The sequence below is a fragment of the Ceratosolen solmsi genome, unplaced genomic scaffold, assembly GCF_000503995.2.
Source record: "Ceratosolen solmsi marchali unplaced genomic scaffold, CerSol_1.0 scaffold19, whole genome shotgun sequence".
In the NCBI taxonomy this organism is placed as follows: Eukaryota; Metazoa; Arthropoda; class Insecta; order Hymenoptera; family Agaonidae; genus Ceratosolen; species Ceratosolen solmsi.
In genome coordinates, this window is record NW_011948443.1 from 1,535,068 (window position 1) to 1,557,901 (window position 22,834).

The 22,834-nt window shown below is 23.9% G+C and overlaps 2 protein-coding genes across 2 annotated transcripts; both read left to right on the plus strand.

Annotated features, from left to right (window-relative positions):
• The first annotated feature begins 1,703 nt into the window (after positions 1 to 1,703).
• On the plus strand, positions 1,704 to 20,235 carry LOC105365923 (uncharacterized). The gene is made up of 13 exons (XM_011504218.1): positions 1,704 to 1,778; positions 2,570 to 2,658; positions 2,824 to 2,988; positions 3,194 to 3,310; positions 3,707 to 4,048; positions 5,573 to 6,114; positions 6,531 to 6,676; positions 6,751 to 8,051; positions 9,565 to 10,220; positions 10,365 to 10,989; positions 11,835 to 12,207; positions 17,292 to 17,929; positions 18,917 to 20,235. Exons 1-13 carry the CDS (start codon positions 1,751 to 1,753, stop codon positions 20,159 to 20,161), a joined length of 6,267 nt encoding a protein of 2,088 aa, XP_011502520.1. The 5' UTR covers positions 1,704 to 1,750; the 3' UTR covers positions 20,162 to 20,235.
• A 1,198-nt stretch (positions 20,236 to 21,433) lies between these two features.
• On the plus strand, positions 21,434 to 22,776 carry LOC105365925 (DNA polymerase delta subunit 3). The gene is made up of 2 exons (XM_011504219.1): positions 21,434 to 21,493; positions 21,610 to 22,776. Exons 1-2 carry the CDS (start codon positions 21,434 to 21,436, stop codon positions 22,774 to 22,776), a joined length of 1,227 nt encoding a protein of 408 aa, XP_011502521.1.
• Positions 22,777 to 22,834: the final 58 nt, after the last annotated feature.

Genomic DNA, 22,834 nt, shown 5'->3' on the forward strand with positions numbered 1-22,834 from the left:
AAAGTATTGTGAAATGAATGAATCTCTATTTTTCAAAGTAACATGTATTTTAACTTGTCAAAATAATAGAATAATACTTGCATAGATAAAAAATACTTAAATTGATTTTTTTTTAATTTTAATTGTCTTTATTTAATTCATGAAAAAAGAGAAAGAGATTAATAATGCGAATCATCTTAAATTTTCATATCTAAATTAATTTATTGGGGTAAATAAAACGTTATGTAGTTTCAAATGTGTAAAATATTTTCCTAATACAATGGTATAATAAAAAATTGTAATAATATATCATAAAACAATATAAATAAATACAAAATAAACATCCATCATATCCTAATATTATAAATAATTTTTAATGTTGTCAACTATAGAAATATTAAAGTAAACCAAAATTTATAAATTGTATTGCAACTGTTATTTGTAATTATTAGCATATTAGAAAATAAATATTCTTAAATTTTAATTTGCAGAATTTTCATTTTATAATTGGCGCTATAATGAGTAGTATTACCGAACCAATTAGAGTTATATAATTTCAGCTTGTTCACTGGTCGAGCCTTTCGATCTTTTTTTACATTGAAAAAAATGTAAATCTTACCTGTGTCAGTTGGAACGTATTTCAATTTTTTATCGTTAGAGGACACTGTGGTTTGTAGATATGTTGGTATTTAGGTACGTACTAATTGATAAGTAGTCTTGTTATTGAACGTTAGTAATTGTAGATATATTTAAGAGTTAGCTTTAAAGTTGTTCAGTTACATATTAAGAATCAAATTTTATTTACTTTTGATAATATACACTTTTAATTGTTTTTCATGTGTTGTTTCTTTTTACTTTCGTGCAGTTTTTTTCATAATATAATAAAATTATATTTTTTTCACATTGTGTTATACAAAATATATACATTAGTAATCTTTGAAATTAACTTAGCAGAATTTCAACTTCTTCAACAAATAGTATGAATAATATAAGAAGTTAGAAGTTAAAAATAAAATAAAAAGGCAGTTTTAAATAAGAATATTATTGAAAATTATTGTGCAAATTATATAGATTATGACATTTGTATATATTATGTTTTCTTTCAAATGGAGTAGTTATATACGAAAGAATGATTCAAATTATAGGTTTGATGCAATACTCATTGACATTAGTATTGCCAATAAAATTATCACCATTTATACTTCAGATCAAAAATAAATGCAGTGCACCATAATAACAGCAGATGAGATTTTCCAAAATTAGTAGGTATACATAAAGTGTTATAAAGTTCTGAACTGTAACTTATACTTGTATTATGAAGTTATACTTTAATTATTTGTGATAGTGATAGTGAGTTGTATTCTGTAATGTATAACTATATACATAAATTATTAATTAAAATCAAGATTATTTGTATATACAAAGTTAATATTGTAATCAAAAACATGATAAAAAATTTTCTGGATAAAAAAATTTTGTCATAGATTTATATATATTAAAAGAAAGTATGATTTTGTAACAAGAAACCTGGACATTATATATAAAAAAATATGGAACAGTATGGAATGTGGCTCAAACATATTTACATATACCCGTGCTTTGTTAATTCTATTAGAATTATTAGCATTAATAGTATTTCGACTGCTATGTATAGAACAATATTGATATAAATGACTGGAACTAAGTTTTATTTTTCTGTAGAAAGCTCACTGTTGAGTTGTTATTTATTTCATTCAAATTTAACATATTAATTGTTCACATATGATAGGTTATGTTTCCCACTTTTATTGGAATTCTAGGTAATTACAATTTTTAAAAATATATTATTTTATTCAATATTTTTAAATTAATGTTTATAGAATCTATTTATTTCCAAAAATCTTCTCAGAATATTTCTCAGTGTATTTTTATTTTTAACGTTCATTATAAGTTTTAAATATATTTTATGCATTATTTTGATCATGAAAATTTTCAAATAAGATTCATGTATTTATACAAAAATTTTAAAATAGCAATAATCATATTTTATAATCTTATGAATTTATTAAATAATTTTATGTATAATTATATTATTTATAATAACCCAAACAAAATAAATATAACAACACAAAATATATTATATTAAAATGTATATCAAAGTTGTTATTTATTGTTTAAAATATTTATACAATCATTTTATGTAATTACATATATTTTGTAATTTAAAAAAAATATAATTTGAAACTAAATTTGTTAATAAAGAAAAATTGAAATGAATCAAATCTTTACATATTTTTTTTAATATATAAAAGAAAACTTTATAAATTATTGTTTGATAAAAAAATATATAATAATTTTAAAGTTTTAGCAATAAATATTTTAAATAATTAAAAATAATAATTCATTTTAGTTATTTAACGAATTTTTTTTGTGTAGATTTATTAATATACAATGACCACATAATAATAATGGTAAAGTAAACATTTGAAGAAGTTTTTAAATCATTGTTTTATATAAAAATGTTATTTTACAGAAAGATATTTTATCTAATTTGAAATTATATTTGCATACGTAAATTAGATAACTATACTAGGTTATTTTATTTTTATAGACATACAATCGTGGTGGGAGGTGCCGAGTATAGCTCATTTTTGTTCTTTATTCAGACATGCTTTCAATCTTTTGGATTTTGATATTGAGGTATTTAATCGATATAAATTCCTTTTCTTAAATACATAATTACCAATTTGTAGTACAACATTAATATACAAAAATATAAGACAATTACATAAAATTTTTTATTCTTATTTTGAACTCCATTGACTATTCATAAATAAAAACTATACTTATTAAATACTGTTTTAGGATTTAGAAGAAGCTTTTTTAACAGATACTGGTACAGAAAGCCATTTATTACACAAACTTATTGTAAGATTATTAGAAGGCTGTTTACCAGATGATACTCGCAATGATATTTCTACTTTTAATTATCAGATGTTTCTTAGAAGACTCTTCCGTAAAAAATGTCAAGTATGTAATATAATTATTAATTTGGAAAGTATTCAATATACAAATTTTATAAAAAATTTATTAATAAATTTAATTTTTATTAATAATCATAAACTATTATGCAAGCATTTATAAGATTTTAAATATTTTAAAATAATATATATATAATAATTTAGCTACATTCATTATTTTATATAAAACTTTAAAGAAAATTATTTGCTTTTAGGAATATAAATGTGAAAATCCATTCAATACAGATATAGATTTTGAATTACTACCACTTCGTCGAAAAGTAGAAATATTGTGGGCCCTTTGTGATTTTCGGCTTGATACCAAAGATGTAGTAAGCCTTGCTCGTTACAATCAGTATATTAAAGTTACCATTGTCCGTTTCAATTTTTTTAAAATTCATTTTTTTCTTCAATTTATAAGTTGAAAATAATAATTATCTTACTGTATAAAATGTATGATATGAAATTTCATATTATTTATTAAATATTCAGAACATCTTACATATTTTATGTTAATTAGTATTTAATTTAATATTTATTTAGGTTTTTAACTTATTTTTTATTATGTATTGCAATATCATTTATTATTAGTCATTTTTTATGTATACATTTATTTTATTAATCGTAACATTATGAATTGTAGTATTTGAATCTTAAATATTTTAAATCAATTCCAACTATTCAAAAAAATTTTTTTTGCAATTATAGAGCTTTGCATTTTCTAACAGGAAGAATTATTAAGTGATTTAGATTCTGATTGTCTGCGAGTTGAACCTTTAGGTCATGATCATAAAAATTCTGCCTATTGGTACTTTTATGGAACTCGACTATATAGGGAGGACCACATCAAATCTTCAAATTTTTTTTCTCAGAAGAAAAGGGACAAATCAAGAGACAAAAGACACAAAAGGCGTAGGCATAAATCGGCAAAAAAGGAAAAGAAGGAAACGGCGAAAGAAGAAAATTGTATTATTTTAAAAAACAAAACTAAAGACAAAGAGAGTATTTGGCAAGTAGTGTGTTTTACGCTTCAAGACTGGAATCGTTTAGTTGAAAAATTCAAAGATTCTGTAAGTAATTTAATTTTAACTTTTTTCATATTTTTATTTAATCAAAAATTTGTTGTGATATATGTGAACATTATTGATGGTACTCTGAATAAAAATATTTTCTATTAAGAGTACAGTTTATCCAATATCAATATTTTTTTTTCATTTTAAATTCTACGTGTTTGTCTACATTTTACGTAACATTTATATTTTAATAAAACTATATAATTTGATAATTATGTTGTACAGTTAATAATCATGTAAATTATAATAATTTTTATATGAGTAATGAAAAATTAGCAATATAATAAAAATGGGTAATAAAATAACAAATAAAGTTTATAATATAAAATTTAATGTAAAAGCTATTGATTAAACTTTTTTCGATTTTGATAATTGTATATCTAAAGACTAAATCTAAGTATATACTTTATGTATATATCGTATTACACTAATTTAAATGGCTTCTTGTTCCCATATATTGAAAAACTCATGATTCACTTATACGTTTTATTATTTTAATTTATTGTATTCGTAACAAACTTTCTGATAAAATAATCATACTATTACCTATTTAAATATAGAAATTGATAAAATAGCTCTGTTCATAATGTTAAATAATATTGAAATAGATTATCTTGTTTGTAAAACTCAACAATTTTTCAAATGAAATAATAAAACTCAATGGGTAATTGTAAGTCCCCTATATTACGTATTTTAATTTATACAATTACTGATTCACGTTTACATATGTTTTAAACTCCTACATCATTTAAAAATATATAACAAATGTTCTCAATTTAAAATAGGTATTTTCAATAAATCTTGTTAAATTTCCATTTTTTAAAATTTGTTTCTATAAGTACTTTGAAATCTAGCATATATAATTTAAGCAAAAATATAAAAATTTGGTTAAATAAAATTTAAAGATTTTTAGTGTAATTTTAATTTGTGTCAGAAGTTATGAATAGTTTAATCTAAGATTTAATAATGCTCATTTTTTGGACTTATGACTTACTTTATATCTTTGGTAGATTTATTTAATATTTTATAATGATTATATTCTTAAATTAGTATTAATTATAGAATCAATATTAAGATAATACAAATGAAGTAAAATGGTATTTATAAAATTATTTTTATTCATTTTACTTCATTTATAATTATAGGTTTAGTTTCATTATAACAATTATTATTATCAATAAATTTGAAAGATATGATTTTTTTATAATAACATTGTTGATAGATTTGATAATATATAATTTTATAATTTAACAAATGTAAACATTCTTGATACATATAAATATACGTCAAGATGAAATTTATTAAACAAAACAAATAAAGCCAAATAAAACGCGATGAAAATATATGATCATTATTTTTATAAAAGAGTTCAAAAGTACGTAAAAATAAATGTTGAGTCATACTAACTTTTCTATAAAAAAACGTGTTCTATGTAATTCTCTCTTATTATTATAAACATCATCGTCGTCGTCATCATCATCGTTATCATGATCATCACTATTATTAAGTATTATTTTATAGGAATACGCTACCGAACAAAAACTTTATAAGATACTTTCCGAAGATTTCATGCCTGAAATTCCAAAGCTGTTTGATTTGAAAGAAAAACAGCAAAGACGAAAACTTTTACAACGCAATACTATTACGATTGTCAAAACTTATTCGAAGGAAAAGATCAACAAATCAACAATGGTCAAAAGGAAGATAAAAGATAAGACTAAAGGACCTAAAAACCGTGCAAATGAAATATCGGAAACCACTAAATCACAAAAAGAAATTGTGTCACCGCCGGTTCAAAAAAAAGGCCGACAAACTAATAATTCATTAGCTTCTGCGGTAGGACAGATTCTAATTGACACATATAATGAAGCAACAAATGTGGAAAATAAGAAAGGGCCAGAAAAACATGGGAGTGACATTTCCTCTACTTATAGTTATGAGTATAATTTTGACAATGAAGAAGAGGAACAGCAAATTGGAATGCATAAAGTTCTTAAGATTTTAAAAAATCACAAGGATGCATGGCCTTTTATAGATCCAGTGGATGAGCAGTATGCACCTAAGTAATTTGTGATTTAATTCTGATTAATACAAAATAAACTGAAAAATAAAAATACTAATAACTTAACAAATTTAGATGTCTATTATAAATTATTTAATTTAAATAAAATTAATAAAAAATATTAAATAATTTGTGAATTTTTTGATTTTCATAACTAAAATTGTAATAAATAACGATTATGATGATGATGATAGATATAATCTTCTAATATGCATTTAAATTTTTTAATTAAATCTTTATATATTCATTTATAAATAATTACAAATCAGTTGAAACTGTTTATTTTATTTATTTATTACATTATATTCTTGGATTTATCTTAATTAATTTATTTTTTCATATATTCTTTAACAAAAATTTTATATAGAATAGAATATTCTTTAACCTATTTATAAATATACTTTTTATTTTCTACAGATACTATAGCGTTGTCCAATATCCTATGGATCTCACTACTATGGAAGATAAGTTAGAAGATGGTTCTTATAAGACTTTAAATCAATTCAAACGTGATTTTCATCTTATTGTTGAAAACTGTAAACAGTATAATGGTTCTAATAATGGCAAGTATATGTATATAGTGATTGAATATTTGTACTTTAAATGCAGATATAAAATTTTTATTTTTTTTTTACAGAATATACAAACATGGTTATGCATTTAACGCAAGTATTTGATAAAGCAGTAGATCTATATTTAGAGTCTGAAATAACAAGTAATGATTCATTGCCTATTATTTCTGACAGAGATATTGATTTAACTAATTGTAAAAATAAAACTTCATTATCTTCAATTCGTTATAGTCAACGACACAAGCACTTACAAAAATTAAATAAGAAAGTTAATATCAATACTAAAATAAATAAAAAAAAAATAATACAAATATATGACGATTTTATAAAAAAGGATAAAAAAATAGGCATAGAAGTATTAAATATTAAAAAGAAAGACAAAAAGAAATTAAGGAGTGAAAAAAAAATTCAAGTAGAAGAAAATAAAGGGCAAGAAAACAAAGTTGCCATTAGTGATACAAATGTGATCAAATCTAAAAGAAAAAAAGGAAATAATGATCGGATAATTTTGAAAAATAAGAAAATATTGAAGAAAGAAATTGATGGATCTATAAAATTAAATAAAAAGTTTAAGAAAGAAATACGCCAAGATAAGCAATTATTTTCTACAAAGGAGCTGAAAAGCAATAGAAAAAGGAAAGATGATTTTCAAGATTATAATTCTATTAGTATGTCAAAGAGTAAAAGTAAGAAAATTGATAAGAAAAAAAGTAAAGAATTAGACAGTTTGATTGATAGGATAAGAAAAAATAAAAATAAGAAAATAGAATCTGATGAAAAGTCATTGGATAATAATGACAAACTGTTTTCTCCATCTAGAAATAGAGAAAAAAGTCGCAATAGTAATAAAGAAAAATTAAAATCTTTGTATACAAATATTAATAAAGAAAAAGATAAAATAAAAAAGAGGAACAATATTAAAAATGTTGCTCATACAACAAATTCAAAAAAAAATGAAATAAAAAAATGTGAATCTTGTATCATTAATAAAGATATTGAATTTCTTGATGGTTTAAAAGATAAAATAAGTAAAAAACCACATGAAAAAATATGGAAACTAGAACGAAAAAGAAAGAAAAATCAATCATTGAAAGTGGATAATATTCCTAGAATTTCTAAAAAAGTGCCTTGTAACGATAGCACCTATCATCAAAATAATAATAAATTAGATAATACAAAATTAAAATTTAAAAATGTGAATAGAAAAAATAAGAATGTTCAGAACAGCAATCAAAATCTAGATAATAGCAAACCAAAGAAAATCTCTTGTAATATCAAAACCGCCTATAATAAATATACCAAAGTTTCTGAAAGAGGAGACCCCACTATTCAAGCACTTAATCAGGCAACGGAACAAACACTTAATGTAAGTCTGTGATTCATTTTTTGCTTTTTTCTGGTTACAAATAATAAAAAAAAAGTAAAGTCAATAAAATTAAATGTGGAAAATATAAATACAATTAATTTAAATTAATTATTAAATTAATTATAGCATACAAATAATTAAAAAAAAAATTAAAAATATCAACATATTTATAACAATCATTGATTTAAATATTTCTTAACTCTTATATTCTTAAATTCATTATTTATATTAATATATAAATAATTAATTTTCGACTTGCAGTTATTCAGAATATCATAAATGCTTAAGAAAATAAATATTTGATAAAACTTTAAAATATATGATAGCTGATACAAATGAATATGTATTTATTATATAACATATTATGCATTAATTAATATATAAATATAACAAATAAGGTAATATGTAGTTTACTAAATGGTTAAGTTAGTATATATTCAAAAAAACTAATAAAAAAAGTAATAGATAAAAGATAGATATGATTAATTGGATATCTAAAGGTTCATTTTTAGATGTATATGCAAATATATAGTATTTAAATAATAAACATATTAGAAGCATTTTATTGTATACAAAATCATATTAAACTTTATAAATTGATATTTTGCTTTATAAATACTCATCAAGTAAACAATACAATGGAAGTTGCAAATATGTCATTTTTTTGAAACCGAACTTTATACTATTTAATACTACTTATCTTTCACAGTTTCATATGCTTAAAAATTTGACGATTAGAAAATATTTTTTTAAAAATAATTTAAAAATATAATTTTTTACGAAATTACATATTATGTTTATATGTATTAATCCATATATTATTATTTAACTTTTTTACGTAGAATTCTGTCATTTATATGTTGATAATATGTATAATTACAGAATGGTTTCTAATTATTTTTAATGATAGAAAAACTATGGTTGGAATATTCTATACTTTTAAAAAATAAATTTGTTTTTAGAGTTCTTGCAGGTATTTTAATGCTTTTATTTAATTACTTGGTTACTTTTATCTACTAAAAAGTTATATATATTAATTATTTTTTTATAATTTACATGAAATTTTCAAGAAAGCTTTGTAATTAAATTATTCTGAATGTCATTAGAAAGAAAAAATCTGTTATTTGTTTTACTTTTATTTTATTCGCGATTTACTAAATTAATATTTATTAATACTTATTAATAATCAAAGATAATTCTATTTTAAAACTCGTATAAGTTTTTAAATAAATGTATCAACAAATAGATTTGCAACAAATACTGTTAGAGAAATCATCTAAAAATTGTTTTGAAATAAAAATATTTCAAAATTTGAAATTATATTATAAAATGGAAGTATTAAAATTCCTTGATTAATTTTCTAACCTTCAATAGAAGATTTTTTTAAATTTCAAAAAGTATTTAGTGTTATTTGCAAGAAAATACAATAAAATTTGTGTAATAATTTTATTCTATTATTAAATTATTTATAAAGTACTAGAACTTTTCAAAAGTATTTTTATTATTTCTTCAGGATATCAACAAATGGTTAGATGACACCCCTAGAATAACTGAATTTTCATCAGGTAGTGATTTACCAGTATTTCATTCTTTGGCAAACGATTCTTTTGCTTCAACGATTAATAAATATTCGACAATGATGATGACATCAACAACAGTATTAGCAATGACAACGAATACATCGTCTCGCAAACGACCAACTTCGTTAAAAATATATGGGCATGCTTCTATAAAACCTAAAAAAGTGCAAAGAACCATCGACCGATTGCAGCCGGGTAAAAGCAAAGGCAACTTATTGTCTAAAAAACTATCTTTGAATGAAAGTGTTTCCAACAATAACACTATCATATGTCAATCGACTATTGATAATAACCAAATAAATCGAAAACCTTACGATGAACCCAAATTGAGCCTAGGTACTGTATTAAAAAATGTTGATTCAATTCAATTAATTTGTAAGGCTCTTGTATCTTCACCAAATCCCCTATCAAATGAGGATGATGATGAAGAAATCATCAATAATCCAGTTACCCCTTTAGCAAATATTATTAATGAACAATCAGTGATAATGAAAAAAAAATCAGTGACTATTTCAAAAAATATGAAAGTGGAAAAGCAAGTAAATAATGATGAAATTCAAAAACCGAAATCAGCTAATTTGAATGCATGGTAATTTAAACTTACTTTTAAGATTATATATTCATTCGTTATACTATATATAAATTAATTTTGTATTGTTAGATATAAACTTAGATTAGCTAAAAGAATACTTTTAATATATAATATATTTATTTATATACATACATATTACAGGCTTAAAGCATTTGGAACACCAAAATCCAAAAAAAAGGAAGGGAAGGAGGAACTTTCATCTTTTTCTGTTTCTACAAAAAAAGAAGAAATATTCGAAACTAATGGCTTACATGGTAGTCAAAGGCGAACAAGTATTGGTGAAAATAGTATCAGTGAGTCGGTATCTTCTTTTTCTCATGAATCACTATCTAGTCAAATACATCGATCACCTCAACAAAGTCAGCAGCCTCCATTGATATTACCTACATTTATTCCTATGGAACCACAGCATAGAGGTGCGGGATTCTATCAGGATGTATTGTCAACAAGAAGTAGTCCCTACAATAGTCCATACTATACAACACCACACTTCAGTGCTCAACTGCCACCTATATCTTCACCTCAAAATAGTCCACGTTCTCCATCCTACCCTTCGTCAGTTAATTTTGATCAATCTATTGTATCAGCATCACTAAACTTGTACTCTCAGTTAATTCCAAAAACATCGTTTAAGTCTTTGTCACAATTCCACTCTCCTGAAATTCAAAACTGCTTTCCCCACAATTCATCACCAAGCGAATCACAACAACCATATACAGCCACGATTGCTGTCACTCAGGATCAATCTCCAATTTATTCACAACAAGTATGTAGATAGTATGAAAATTGATTAACAATATTAATTTATAATTTGAATGTTTATAAATATTTCTTCATAGTAAAACTAAAAAAGTTAGTTAAAACATTGTATTACTTGAAATACTATTTCTGGCTTTGTGATCTATTTCTTAATAATATATTATTACATTTGTAATATCAATATTTATCATTATTAATTCTTTATTATTTCTATTATTTATTCTTTATTCTTGCAATTTAAAGTATATTACAATTATACATTATTATATTTTTATTTCAATATTAATATTTTATGCGTATACGTATGCAGTATATATTTATATATATATTTGAATTTAAAATTAATATTCTTAGTGTATTGTCAATAAACTATTTAAAAATTTTGAAACATTAATCAATAAATTTGTATTTTAGGAAATATAATAAATATGCATACAATAAAAACTTAATACAAAAAAGTAAATGAAAGTAATTTAAATAAATTTTAAAAAGTATTTTAATATTTGGTATGTAGATTTTTTTTCATATTTTTTTTTTCAATTTTATCGACACACTTATTAATATAAAAATAATTGAATTTTTTGGGAAGTATAAATATTAAAATAAAAATTATTTAATAAATTATAGTTACCCTAAGATATCTTTTAAGCCCATTAAATATTGTAACTTCAATGTTTAGTATTTCTATTATATAATGTATTAATATATAATGTTAGACATAAGATTACTACTTATATCGTATAGTTTTATTTAAATACTTAATATCTTGAATAAATTTTATATTTTAATTTGAATTAAATTTTATAAATAATATATTCAAATAAAATAACTGTTTTTGCTTAATTGCCACAGCCGTTACAGTCACATTTGCAGTCATCACCACAAATGCAACCATTAATACCCGGATTCTCGCAACCATCATCTCAAATACCAGCAGGCAGTTACACACAACTATCACCATTGCAGACTTCATTAAATTTTTCGCAATCGTCACTTCAGGAGCAACACTCATCTTATTCGCAAACAACACCTCAGCCACTATCAAGTTATTCGCAGTTGTCACCTCAACCCCAGCAGCATTCCTCTTACGCTCAATCTTTGCCCCAACAGTCCAGCTTTTTGCAAGTTTCTCCGAGACCATCCTCATCAGCGTATTCCCAGCCCTCATCTCAACTATCGAGTCATACAGCGCAGACGCCCAGATCATACCCACAGTCGAATTTGGGTAGGCTAAATGTCTTCAATTTTTTTATTCTTGTTTCAATTTTTATATTTTTCGAATTATCCAAGTTTGTAACATTTTCTAACACTTATTAATAATAACAAAATACTTTTATTAAGGTAAAATATTATCAATTTCAATTCCACATATATAAACAGGTTAAAAAAAAACTTTGAAAATATAATGTTCAAAACATATTGATAGTTTAATATATAATAGTAAATCGAATTTCATTTTATTATCAACACAAATTGCAAAAAATATAAAAAAAATTAATTTAATAATTTTTTAATTTTAATATTTTGTATTATTATAAGGAATACTATGTAGGTCTTTATTTCTATTCTGATTTACAGAATTTCATTTTCTAAATATTTAACATTTAGTACTTAATTGTGTGATTAGTTAGTGGTATTAAATTATAATAATTTCTATATTGTCTAAAAAATTATTTTTAAATCTATTGCATGTAATTCTTTTCATAATATTATCTAATAAAGTCACACGTAAGTACATCTACTATTTATTATGAATAATTTTAATGACAACTTGTAAAAAATTCGAAAATTTCAATTTAATCAAATACCATTTTATTGATATAAGATATGCTTATTTAATATACAGAATTTTATAATATAAAACTATTATTTCTACCACCTTTTCAATAAGCTTTTATTATCATGTTGTTTATAGTTAAAAATTAATATTTTTAAAAATTAAAAGGTTATACCTTTTTGTTTGAAACTTACTCGATTTAATTCTAGATGATACTATATGCAACAAGTCACTTTTCAACAATAAATAAAATTTTCAGTTTAGATTCTTCGTTTTATCAATTAACATTACTAATTCCTTTTTAGCTTCTAATGATTTTTGAGACTATTATACAATTGCGAATTATTATGTATTTGAAGTTTATGTATTAAAATATCTTTTTATTTTTTACTTTTTTACCCAGTTTTAATATATCGTAAAAGATGGACAAAAAAAGAAATATTTTTCTTTATATATTTTTTTTATTTAAAAGGTAAGAATGTTTTTTTATAACAAAAATTATATAAAACATTTAAAAAGAATGGGTTCATTTATGTCAGGACCAAAACTTAACTTCAGAATTTGTTATTGACTTCAAATAAAGTTGTATTTTAATAAAATAGAACTTGTTTCATAACTTTTGTTCAAACCTTATTAAAAAAAAAAAAAACAATATTGTTATTGAATATTTTACTTTATTTAATCATTTAAATGTGCAAGATAATATTAAAAAATAATAATATTAAAAATACCATAATCGATATCTCAAAAATATGTTAATTGATACAATCTCAGCTTCTTATATAATCTAACATAAAAATTAAAAAATTCCAAATTTATATTTGTGACTGTACCATAATAAGTTCAAATGCAAATATGAAAATTTGTTTAAATTATAGATACTTCGTATTTAACTTGTATAAAAAATGAATATAATAGACTGAAAACATGAGCACGGCTTTAATCAATTGGTTCATTGGTTATTAGTGAAAGCACTGTTATAGAGCGCTGTTTACAAGTTGAAAGATATTCATTTCGTTATTTATATCGAGACAAGTCCAAATTCTTTGTTAAAAATAAAAAAAATGATATAGACGATATTTTATTTGTTTATACTTCTATGTCGACATATTTTTAAAAATTAAAAAAGAAAGTTAATAATTTGTAATACGTAACTTTTTATAATAAATTAATAATTATTAAATCTTTATAATTCTATAAATTATATTAATTATTTGTAAAGTGTATCGTTTATAGTTGATAGCCACGAAATTTTAATAAACTGAAAATTTCGCATAACTAAATTGTTATTTAGTTATATTTATTTATTTATAGTTCAATCTGAATTTTATTGATTCATTTTATAATACATCATACAAGTCAATACTTTTATTAACTTAATTTAGTTTGCATAGTCATTTGTCTTATAATATAATAGATGCAATGTTTTTTTTATGAAGTAATATGGTTCTGAATCCAAATTTTAACTGGGTTGATATATATAACATTTTATAAGTATCGATGCATCTTTTATATATATAGAATTATTATGCTGTAGATGTTTTAATGATTTATAGTAAATAATAGAATTTATCATACTAACATAATAGACTTTAAAACATAGATATTAATCTATTTTAGAAAAATATTTTTGTTAACTTATATTATATATTATATAGTTTAAATTATTTTAAGTAAACAATCGAATAAAAATAAAAAAAGTTATTACAGCCATAAATTTAATGCTACTACTTGGTTAAAGGAATTTTTTAAATTTTATAAATTTAATGTTTTTTAAATAAAATATTTATGGTAATAAATTGATCACAAGTAATTTTAATGTTAACTAAAATCAATCACAAAAGTATTATAAACTTTATTAACTGATTGTTATAAAATATTTTTAAGGTTTCTATTTGACAATATAATTCATTAATAAAATATACGGAAATTAACAGCACAAATTTTGTTACCATTATAAAGCTAATTCTTTAACAAATTTGTCAACTCAAATACATATTTATGAGATATGTCATCATTCAATCTATATTTTTGATCTTTTCAAAATACTTTAGATAGCAAAATAATGTAAATAAAGATGGTATTTGTCCTTCCTTGATTTGGTTCTGCAAAGAAAAACGGAATGTTGTATAAATATGGAAATATACAAACTATTGTTTGTATATTTATAAAATATATATATAAAATATAAAATATACAAATTGTTGTCTTTTATTTATAAAATTGTCATTCTATTCACCTTATTGAATAATTTAACGATAAAAAAGATTGTTTGAACTATGTTTGAAATGTTTTAAAATAAAAAATAAATAATATGTGAAAAGGTTCTATATATATATATATATATTTTATATTTTTCATATAAAATAAGTGTTTTTTAAGAAAACTATGTTTAAGTTTATAAAATTTCATAATGAAATAGTAAAAATTACCAAAGGCTTTATATTGAGTCACTTGTCCATTATTCATTTCTATTTACCTATTAATGTTATAGCAAGGTCATCTGTTGTGATATTTATTAATAGAAATGTAATTTATTCACATGGTGCATTATTTTTCATATTCTCTTCTTGGACTTTAAGTAATATATTTCATCGTGGGTTGACATGTTTATCATCTTATCCTGAAAACAAATTTAAAATTTGAATTATATATAACACATTTATATTTTTCTAACAAATACAAATTTTTGAAAATAATCAAAACAATAGTCTCTAATAAGTTAACGTATTAGTAGTAAGTTGAATATTTATCTCAGTTAAATCAAAGAAATATCTATATTGACCGACTGTTCGGATTTAAAGGGTTAGCTTATGGCTCGAACTACCAATTCAATAGTTCAGTGGATTAGTCTCTCGGCAGGATAATTTTAAAGGAAATCAATAACAGACAAGGCTGAAAAATATAATATATTTATTTAAAAACAAGGTTGATGATTGTAAACAATTATTATAATATTGCACTGTTGTGTAGAAATAAATAATTCTGTTGGATTATTCAAATGATGTGTTCTTGTAATTCTTATGCTATGAAGGCTTCTATGGATATTGCTGTGTTGCTTTGAGGTTATACTGATGTTACCAATGTCAGCTGATGTCGTCAGTCAATCATGCTTGTGAGGCAGCATGAGAAGATGGTAGTTGAATCTAGTATGCTTGATTGATGAATAGCTATACTTGATGTGGTGTCAGATCTATTGATGAATAGCTATACTTGATATGGTGTCAGATCTTAAATGGAATTTATTATGTAATCAATTATATCTTTTAATTATATAAAGGGACAGCAGTAGAATCTAGTCAGAGGTAAAAACAATTAAAGGTAAGATTTCTAATTCGTGAAGGATTTAATAATCTGTATTTGTAGAGTCTATTAGTCGATCTGTGTTGGTCTTGTGTAACCAATGTGTGTGAACCACAGTGACTCTTGAGTCAGCTGTTCAGGGCATGTACGGTTCCGAAGTGTTCTTCAGAAGAGTGCTAGTGTGCCCTGTTTGTGCTAGCGGGCCTGTACGACGTCGAGTGGTTAGTTCGAGAGAGCGTAAGTGTACCCTGGTTCTGCTAGCGGGTCTGTACGATGTCGAGGGATCAGTTCGAGAGAGCGTAAGTGTGCCCGATCGACAATAGCGAGAGATGTGACTTGTTTATTTATTAATATAAAGGCTTCTAGAAGTTTCGAAGGCGTCCCTTTTTTGTGAGTGCTGGCAGTAAATTATATTTCAAATCGTAAACTTGCTCGGACTTGCCGAGTTTTGTTTGTAATCATTTTGCTCGAGTATCCGCCTCGGTCCGCACGTGCGGATCAGCCTAGGCGCACGTGATGGTCAGCCTTGCTGCACGCGCGGTCAGTCTAGGCGCACATGCGGTACGCCGGACTGCGTATATGACCTTTCTTTTGTTTGAAATTCATGGAATTGCTTCAATCCCGAACACCGACCTTAAGTATCATTTGACAATGCAATAGGATTACAATTGCATACTTTTATTAAGATTCTTTAATATCTTCAAACGCCTTTGTATATATTTAATATTGTATTTCGTCGACAAATTCTTTATTTAGTCGATCTTTCTCTCTCTCTCTCTCTCTCTAATCGAAGTATTAATATCAGAATATTATTATAATTATTATACATCATTATAACAACAGAGAATCTTATTTTTATCTGTTATTATATAGTCATGCAGTCGTAAAATTTGCTGTCATTTTAATACTCTACAAGAATAGATTTCAAATTTGTTCCATTCTCATTTAATTTTATGAAATAAAAATTCATGACTATCGAACTTAATATAAATATATACCCATTTAATACATATACAATTTGTATTTACATAGTACACATAAAAACATTAAATACAGTAAACATTATTTTATATTACAGTATCAAATACATAAAACTAAGTTTGTTAAAATGGCTGCTTTGATCTTCATTAATTTATGCAATATTAAAAGAAAAAAATATTTTAAACTTTAGATTATAATAATAGTATAATATATATAATAAATTTAGCTTAATATTATACGTTACGCAGTTATGGCGCAATCTTCACCACAGACTCGGGTTTACTCTCAACCGTCACCTCAACCTCCGACATCCTATTCAGGTCAGACATCACCTCAACAATCGCTTGCATATTCTCAGACAGCTCCAAAAACATCATCAAGCTATTCGCAACTATCATCGCAGCAACTGAGAACGTATTCTCGTCCGTTAAACCAACATATGTCGCAGCAATCGCCAATAAACAGTGTGCAACAATCAAGCACAAATTTTTTACAATCCAATCAGAAACTGAGTCAAGACGTTCAGGATCAGACAATTCATTTTACAAAAAATTCTGAAGATTACATACAGAATACACTTTTTACTCAACCCGTTAAATCTACATATCTTCAATCATCTGTTACATTTTCTACAATCGTAACAAAACCTATTATTACCAAAGAGAAGCAGTCACAACAGCAACTAGCAAATTCAAAAAATCTAACTGCGCCTAATCATCAAATTTATCCAACGACCTCCAATTCGCAATATCTAACCACTTATCCGGGTAATGTGTTTCCTACAGGGAATAGGGTAAACGATCAGGTGTTTACTGAATCTTCAATCAAGTCTAAAACATCTAAATTAACGAATTATGAAACACAGCAACTAATCCAACAGAGAGAGGTCAGTTATAATTTAATTTCATATCAATAATTTTTAGGGTTTAAATTTTATAAAATAAAAATATTGAACTTCGACAAAAACTATCAATAACAAAATAATTTCAAATATAAATTTTAATAAAATTTTTTAAGTTTTTGAATTAACAAAATTGTTCTATATAATACTCTTACAATTAATTAAAAAAATTATTAGATATTTATAGAGGTAATTTTATAAATTTTAATAATTTGCTAGTTTGATAAATTTTAAATAATTATTTTTATAAAATTTTATGAAAACTAATTTGATGTTTTTATCTTTATAATCATTTAGATGTCTATTTTATAAATATTGTGAAACTACACTTATGAGGGTTGATATTTCTATATATTTATTTAATAATTTTTAGTTTGACATATGTTATATAATAATGCAACGCTATCATTAATACTTTTTTAAATAAAATTTAAAGCTCTAAAATAAAAGTTTTTATTTTTTACGTATTATCTTCCGTTAATAGATGTTTGTAATATCTTTTCAGTTTGAATAAAATATAAAATAAATACAAATAAAATAAAAGTAAATATATTATGCAAATTTCATAATTTTATTTTAATATTGTAATATATAATATAATGTTATATTATAGAAAAACTTTTGATATAAGTACAAATTTGTTTGTTATAAAATATCTAATAGTAAGTATAATAAAAAAAATGATTATTTGAGAAATCAATTTTAAAGACGAAAATTTGTATTAATATTTTCAATTATATTATTTTTGATTAATTAACTGTATTTTTTTATTGTACTCAATAATTTTTATAAAAGAAATGTATTAATGTCTAACTTATTAAGGTTAAATAAAAAGATAAGTAAGGATTAAAGAAAAAAGGTAGAGTATGAATGTATAATTCATATCCATAGTTTAATTTATAAATGAACTGACAACATAGATAAAAGGTTGAAAATAAAGATAATTCAGAAAACACTTTTATTAAATTTTAGGTTCAACAAAATCAGGAAGAGCAGGTACAACTATTAGATTTTCAACAAAATGTAGAATCCCCATATTCGACTGGGTTTGAAGCGACTCCGTATTCGATCTCAAATATTGTATGTCGACCAATGTATTCGAATTATTTTGACACTAGTACTAAAAACACAACAATGAATACTGCTAGTAACGACAACAATTTTACTCCTGTTAAAAAACGCATATATAATGAATCCTTGGCAACTGTTGACACAACACAATATCCCAGTCAAGAGCAATTGAGTTTTGATTCAGTTATGACCCTTGCACACTCGCAGTCTGATGTTTCCGCGATTATTCCCAATCAATTTGATGGCGTTTTTACTAATAATCTTGTCGATTCAGTTGCCTCAAACCCAGCCTTTGCACGATTACAATTAGGCTTGGTTGCACACACTACCAAAGATTCACAACAACTGTTCTTAATACCTCGAACTACTACTAAAAATAATTCTATCACCACGTACGGGAGATCCACTACGGCCAGTCAGTCTGAACTTGAGCTCAACTTATTACAGACTTTGCAGAATGCCGCAGCTAAAAAGCCGAATATATTATCGGTGACACGGCGAGTTTCAGAACAAGTTCCCTCAATGACTAAGTCAAGAAAGAATAGAAAAAATAAGCAACATCAACAATATTCACAACATCTGAGCGTAGGCGTAGAACACCAGCCCAATAATATTTCGAAGTTTTCGCAGTATGGTAGTGCTAACAGCGATTCCATAGTTCGCAAACAATCACCTTTAGACGATAGTGCATTTAATTGTACCACTTCGACTAATGCAATCAATAGTTCAGTTTTCTTTGACAAAGAAGCTTCAGCTTCTGCAACAGCTGCTGCATATGTTTTTCTTGATGATTTTCATAATCCTAATCTGTCAAGTTATTACAGTATGGCTCTACGTCAACAACAGCAACATCAGCAAGTACAACAACAGGCTCAACATCAACAAATCCGACAGCAAGTTGGTCCACTATCTAATGTAGTGCAACAAGCCTGCAACAAGTTATGCGATCAGTCGACAGGAAGATGTTATTCAGGACATTCATTCCTTCATTCGACACAGAGACCAACAGTGTACAGACCGCCAGTTTCTCCTTATGTTACATCTCATACAGCTAATTTAGATGTAGAATCCACAGCATATCAACAATATTTACATTCGTTATATGCACTACAACCCTCACCTCATCATAGGCCTACCTGGCTTTAGCCATCACCGAGACTGACATAATAGTAATATGTTAATGCGTTCGTCAGTTTTAATTTAAGAAAACGATTTATTTCTGTGCACTATTTGTGTACTAGTATATTTACTTATAGTTTCAAACTTATCCTAAGATTTGTCGTATGTTTTATAAATAGAATGTTGTTTAAATTTTTGCCATTTAATAATTGCATTAAAAAATTGTTTCGTTATATTAAATGAAACATAAGAGTAAGATGTTTTGTTTATCGTTATCTTTATTGGATCATTAGTAATATTCTGTGCACATGAGTACATTTCGTTCCCATTTCTTATATTCAGTATTGAATTTCATTTTATTTGTTCTTCAAATTTTTTTCTCTGTTTAATTAATTTTATTAAGCAAACATGTAATTAGAGATGTACCAAATTAAGCTCTTTAGAAAGTTGTTGTTATTCTGTACTGATAAAATGTTAAGAAAATATTTTTTATGTTTTGTATTACATTTTTTATTTAGCAAATTATTTTACAAAAATAAAAACCTAGGGCTTTGAATATTTTAAAGCTAGTTATACTACAATGCAAATCGAAAATCAAAGTTTTATACTTTTTATCAATAATACTATTATATAATATGAGTAGTGATATGTAAATAAAAATGTAGTTAATACAAAATAATTTGTTATACTGCATTGATTAATGCAGTGTTACTACATCGTTTATACTAAAATTAAAGCTTTATAAATCATCGATAAGATAAAGAAATTAAATTTATATAGAAATACCAGATTATAATTATTAAGTTAACAACAGATTTTTGTTTACCATGCCAAATTACTTTGACTATTTTAATTTGTGTGTATTATTTTATTATTTGTAAAGAAAATTCACATTCAGACAAATAATTCGATGTTTAAAAAATAATATAATAAAAACGAAAATTATTAAATGAATATGTTCAAAGTAAAATTAAATCACATTTATAAATTTTTTAATTTATAAAACCAACTATGCTCGTGCATACATACGTGTATACATGTGTTGTATATTGTAAATTGTAAATGTTTTACGAGGATACAAATTAAAATGCCATTTGTTACAAAGAAGTCATTTTATTTTATGACCTGTGTTATTTTTAATTGATTTTCCTATAGATGTCACTGCTTTGGCAGTAAGTTTGCGAACTTTTTTCAAATTAGTTTTTATTCCCTTTTTCTAGACAATTATAGGTTATGTGTAACTCTCTAGCTAAAAGTATTTTTATTTAATAAATTGAATTCTAATTGTTCATTATAAAAATGTCTTTAATCAATTATGAAAATACTTTAAAATCTTATATCCAAGATGATAATAAATTGGTATAAAAATGTTATCCAATTAAAATATTTATTCCTTAAATATTAGATTTATAAATTTATATATTAATAAGATTATTTTGATAGTCTATCAAACAGATAAATATTATTTATTTCAGGTAACTTATAAATGGTTAAGTAAAGAATTAAAAATACATGTTAATATAGCAAAAAATATCTTAAAACAATACTGGGAAAAATATAGAAATGATAAAAATATTATTGCTACTTTTTTATTAGTAGGGCCATTGCATGATAGGTCAATTCATGTAGCAATAGTTAAGGATTCAAATTTAAATAATACAAAACAAAAATTTATATATGTTGACTGTGAACATTTATATAGCTTACAAAAGTCTTTGAATGATATAGAATTATTAACTTTAACAGATGAAGGCGATTTTCATTACAGTGCCATTAAATATAATTCTAACATTTTAAAAAATAATGAAATTCATAGTTTCTATCATACTGGAATTAGTAGAAACAAAAAACATGTGTCAAATGAATTTAACTCATCGTATTCTTCATTTAAAAATGTAATAAAAAATGAAACTATCAAAAAAGAAATATTTGAAGAAATGAATGGTGATTTAATTAATAATTTAACGTCATTGGAATATTATAAAAAGACGAAAATACCAATTCAGTTGAGCAAACCGGGATCCAATGCTTTTTCAGAAAATAAATCACAAATATCAAATATAGTACAAGATTCTAGCAATAATGAATGGAAAAATTCTGAACACGCCTTTAGTATGGAATTACATGTATCTAAAAAAGCGGATTTAAAATTATATGTAAAAAATGACAATGTAATTCAAAAAGAAAAAGACAATATAAATCTACAGTTTGAAAAGAATATAAGCAATACTTCAAAAAATAAATTTGTAAATGATCAGTTTAATTCTAAAAATTGTATTAAAAAAAATGAACCACCAAAACGAAAGAGAATTATTATAGATTCTAGCGAAGATGAATTTAGTAACAATGATGATAAAGAAGAAAATGAACAAGTAGAACAAGTACTTAAAGTTAGAAATAAATCTCCAATAATTCAATCCAAAATACTACAAGATAACAAACATATAACAAAAAAGATAATTGATAAAACTTTTAAAGATGAAGATGGTTATCTTATTACAAAAAGAGTCCATATTTATGAAGATTCAAATGATAATGATAAATATATTAAAAATAAAAAAGAAGAATTTCATAAGTCAAAATCTGTAGAAGTAAAAGCAAAAAAACAAACAACCCTAAAGTATTTCTTTAAAAAGTCTTGAAGTACAATAATATTTTAATGTTATTTTTAACATCAAATAATAAATAAATCTAATTTGT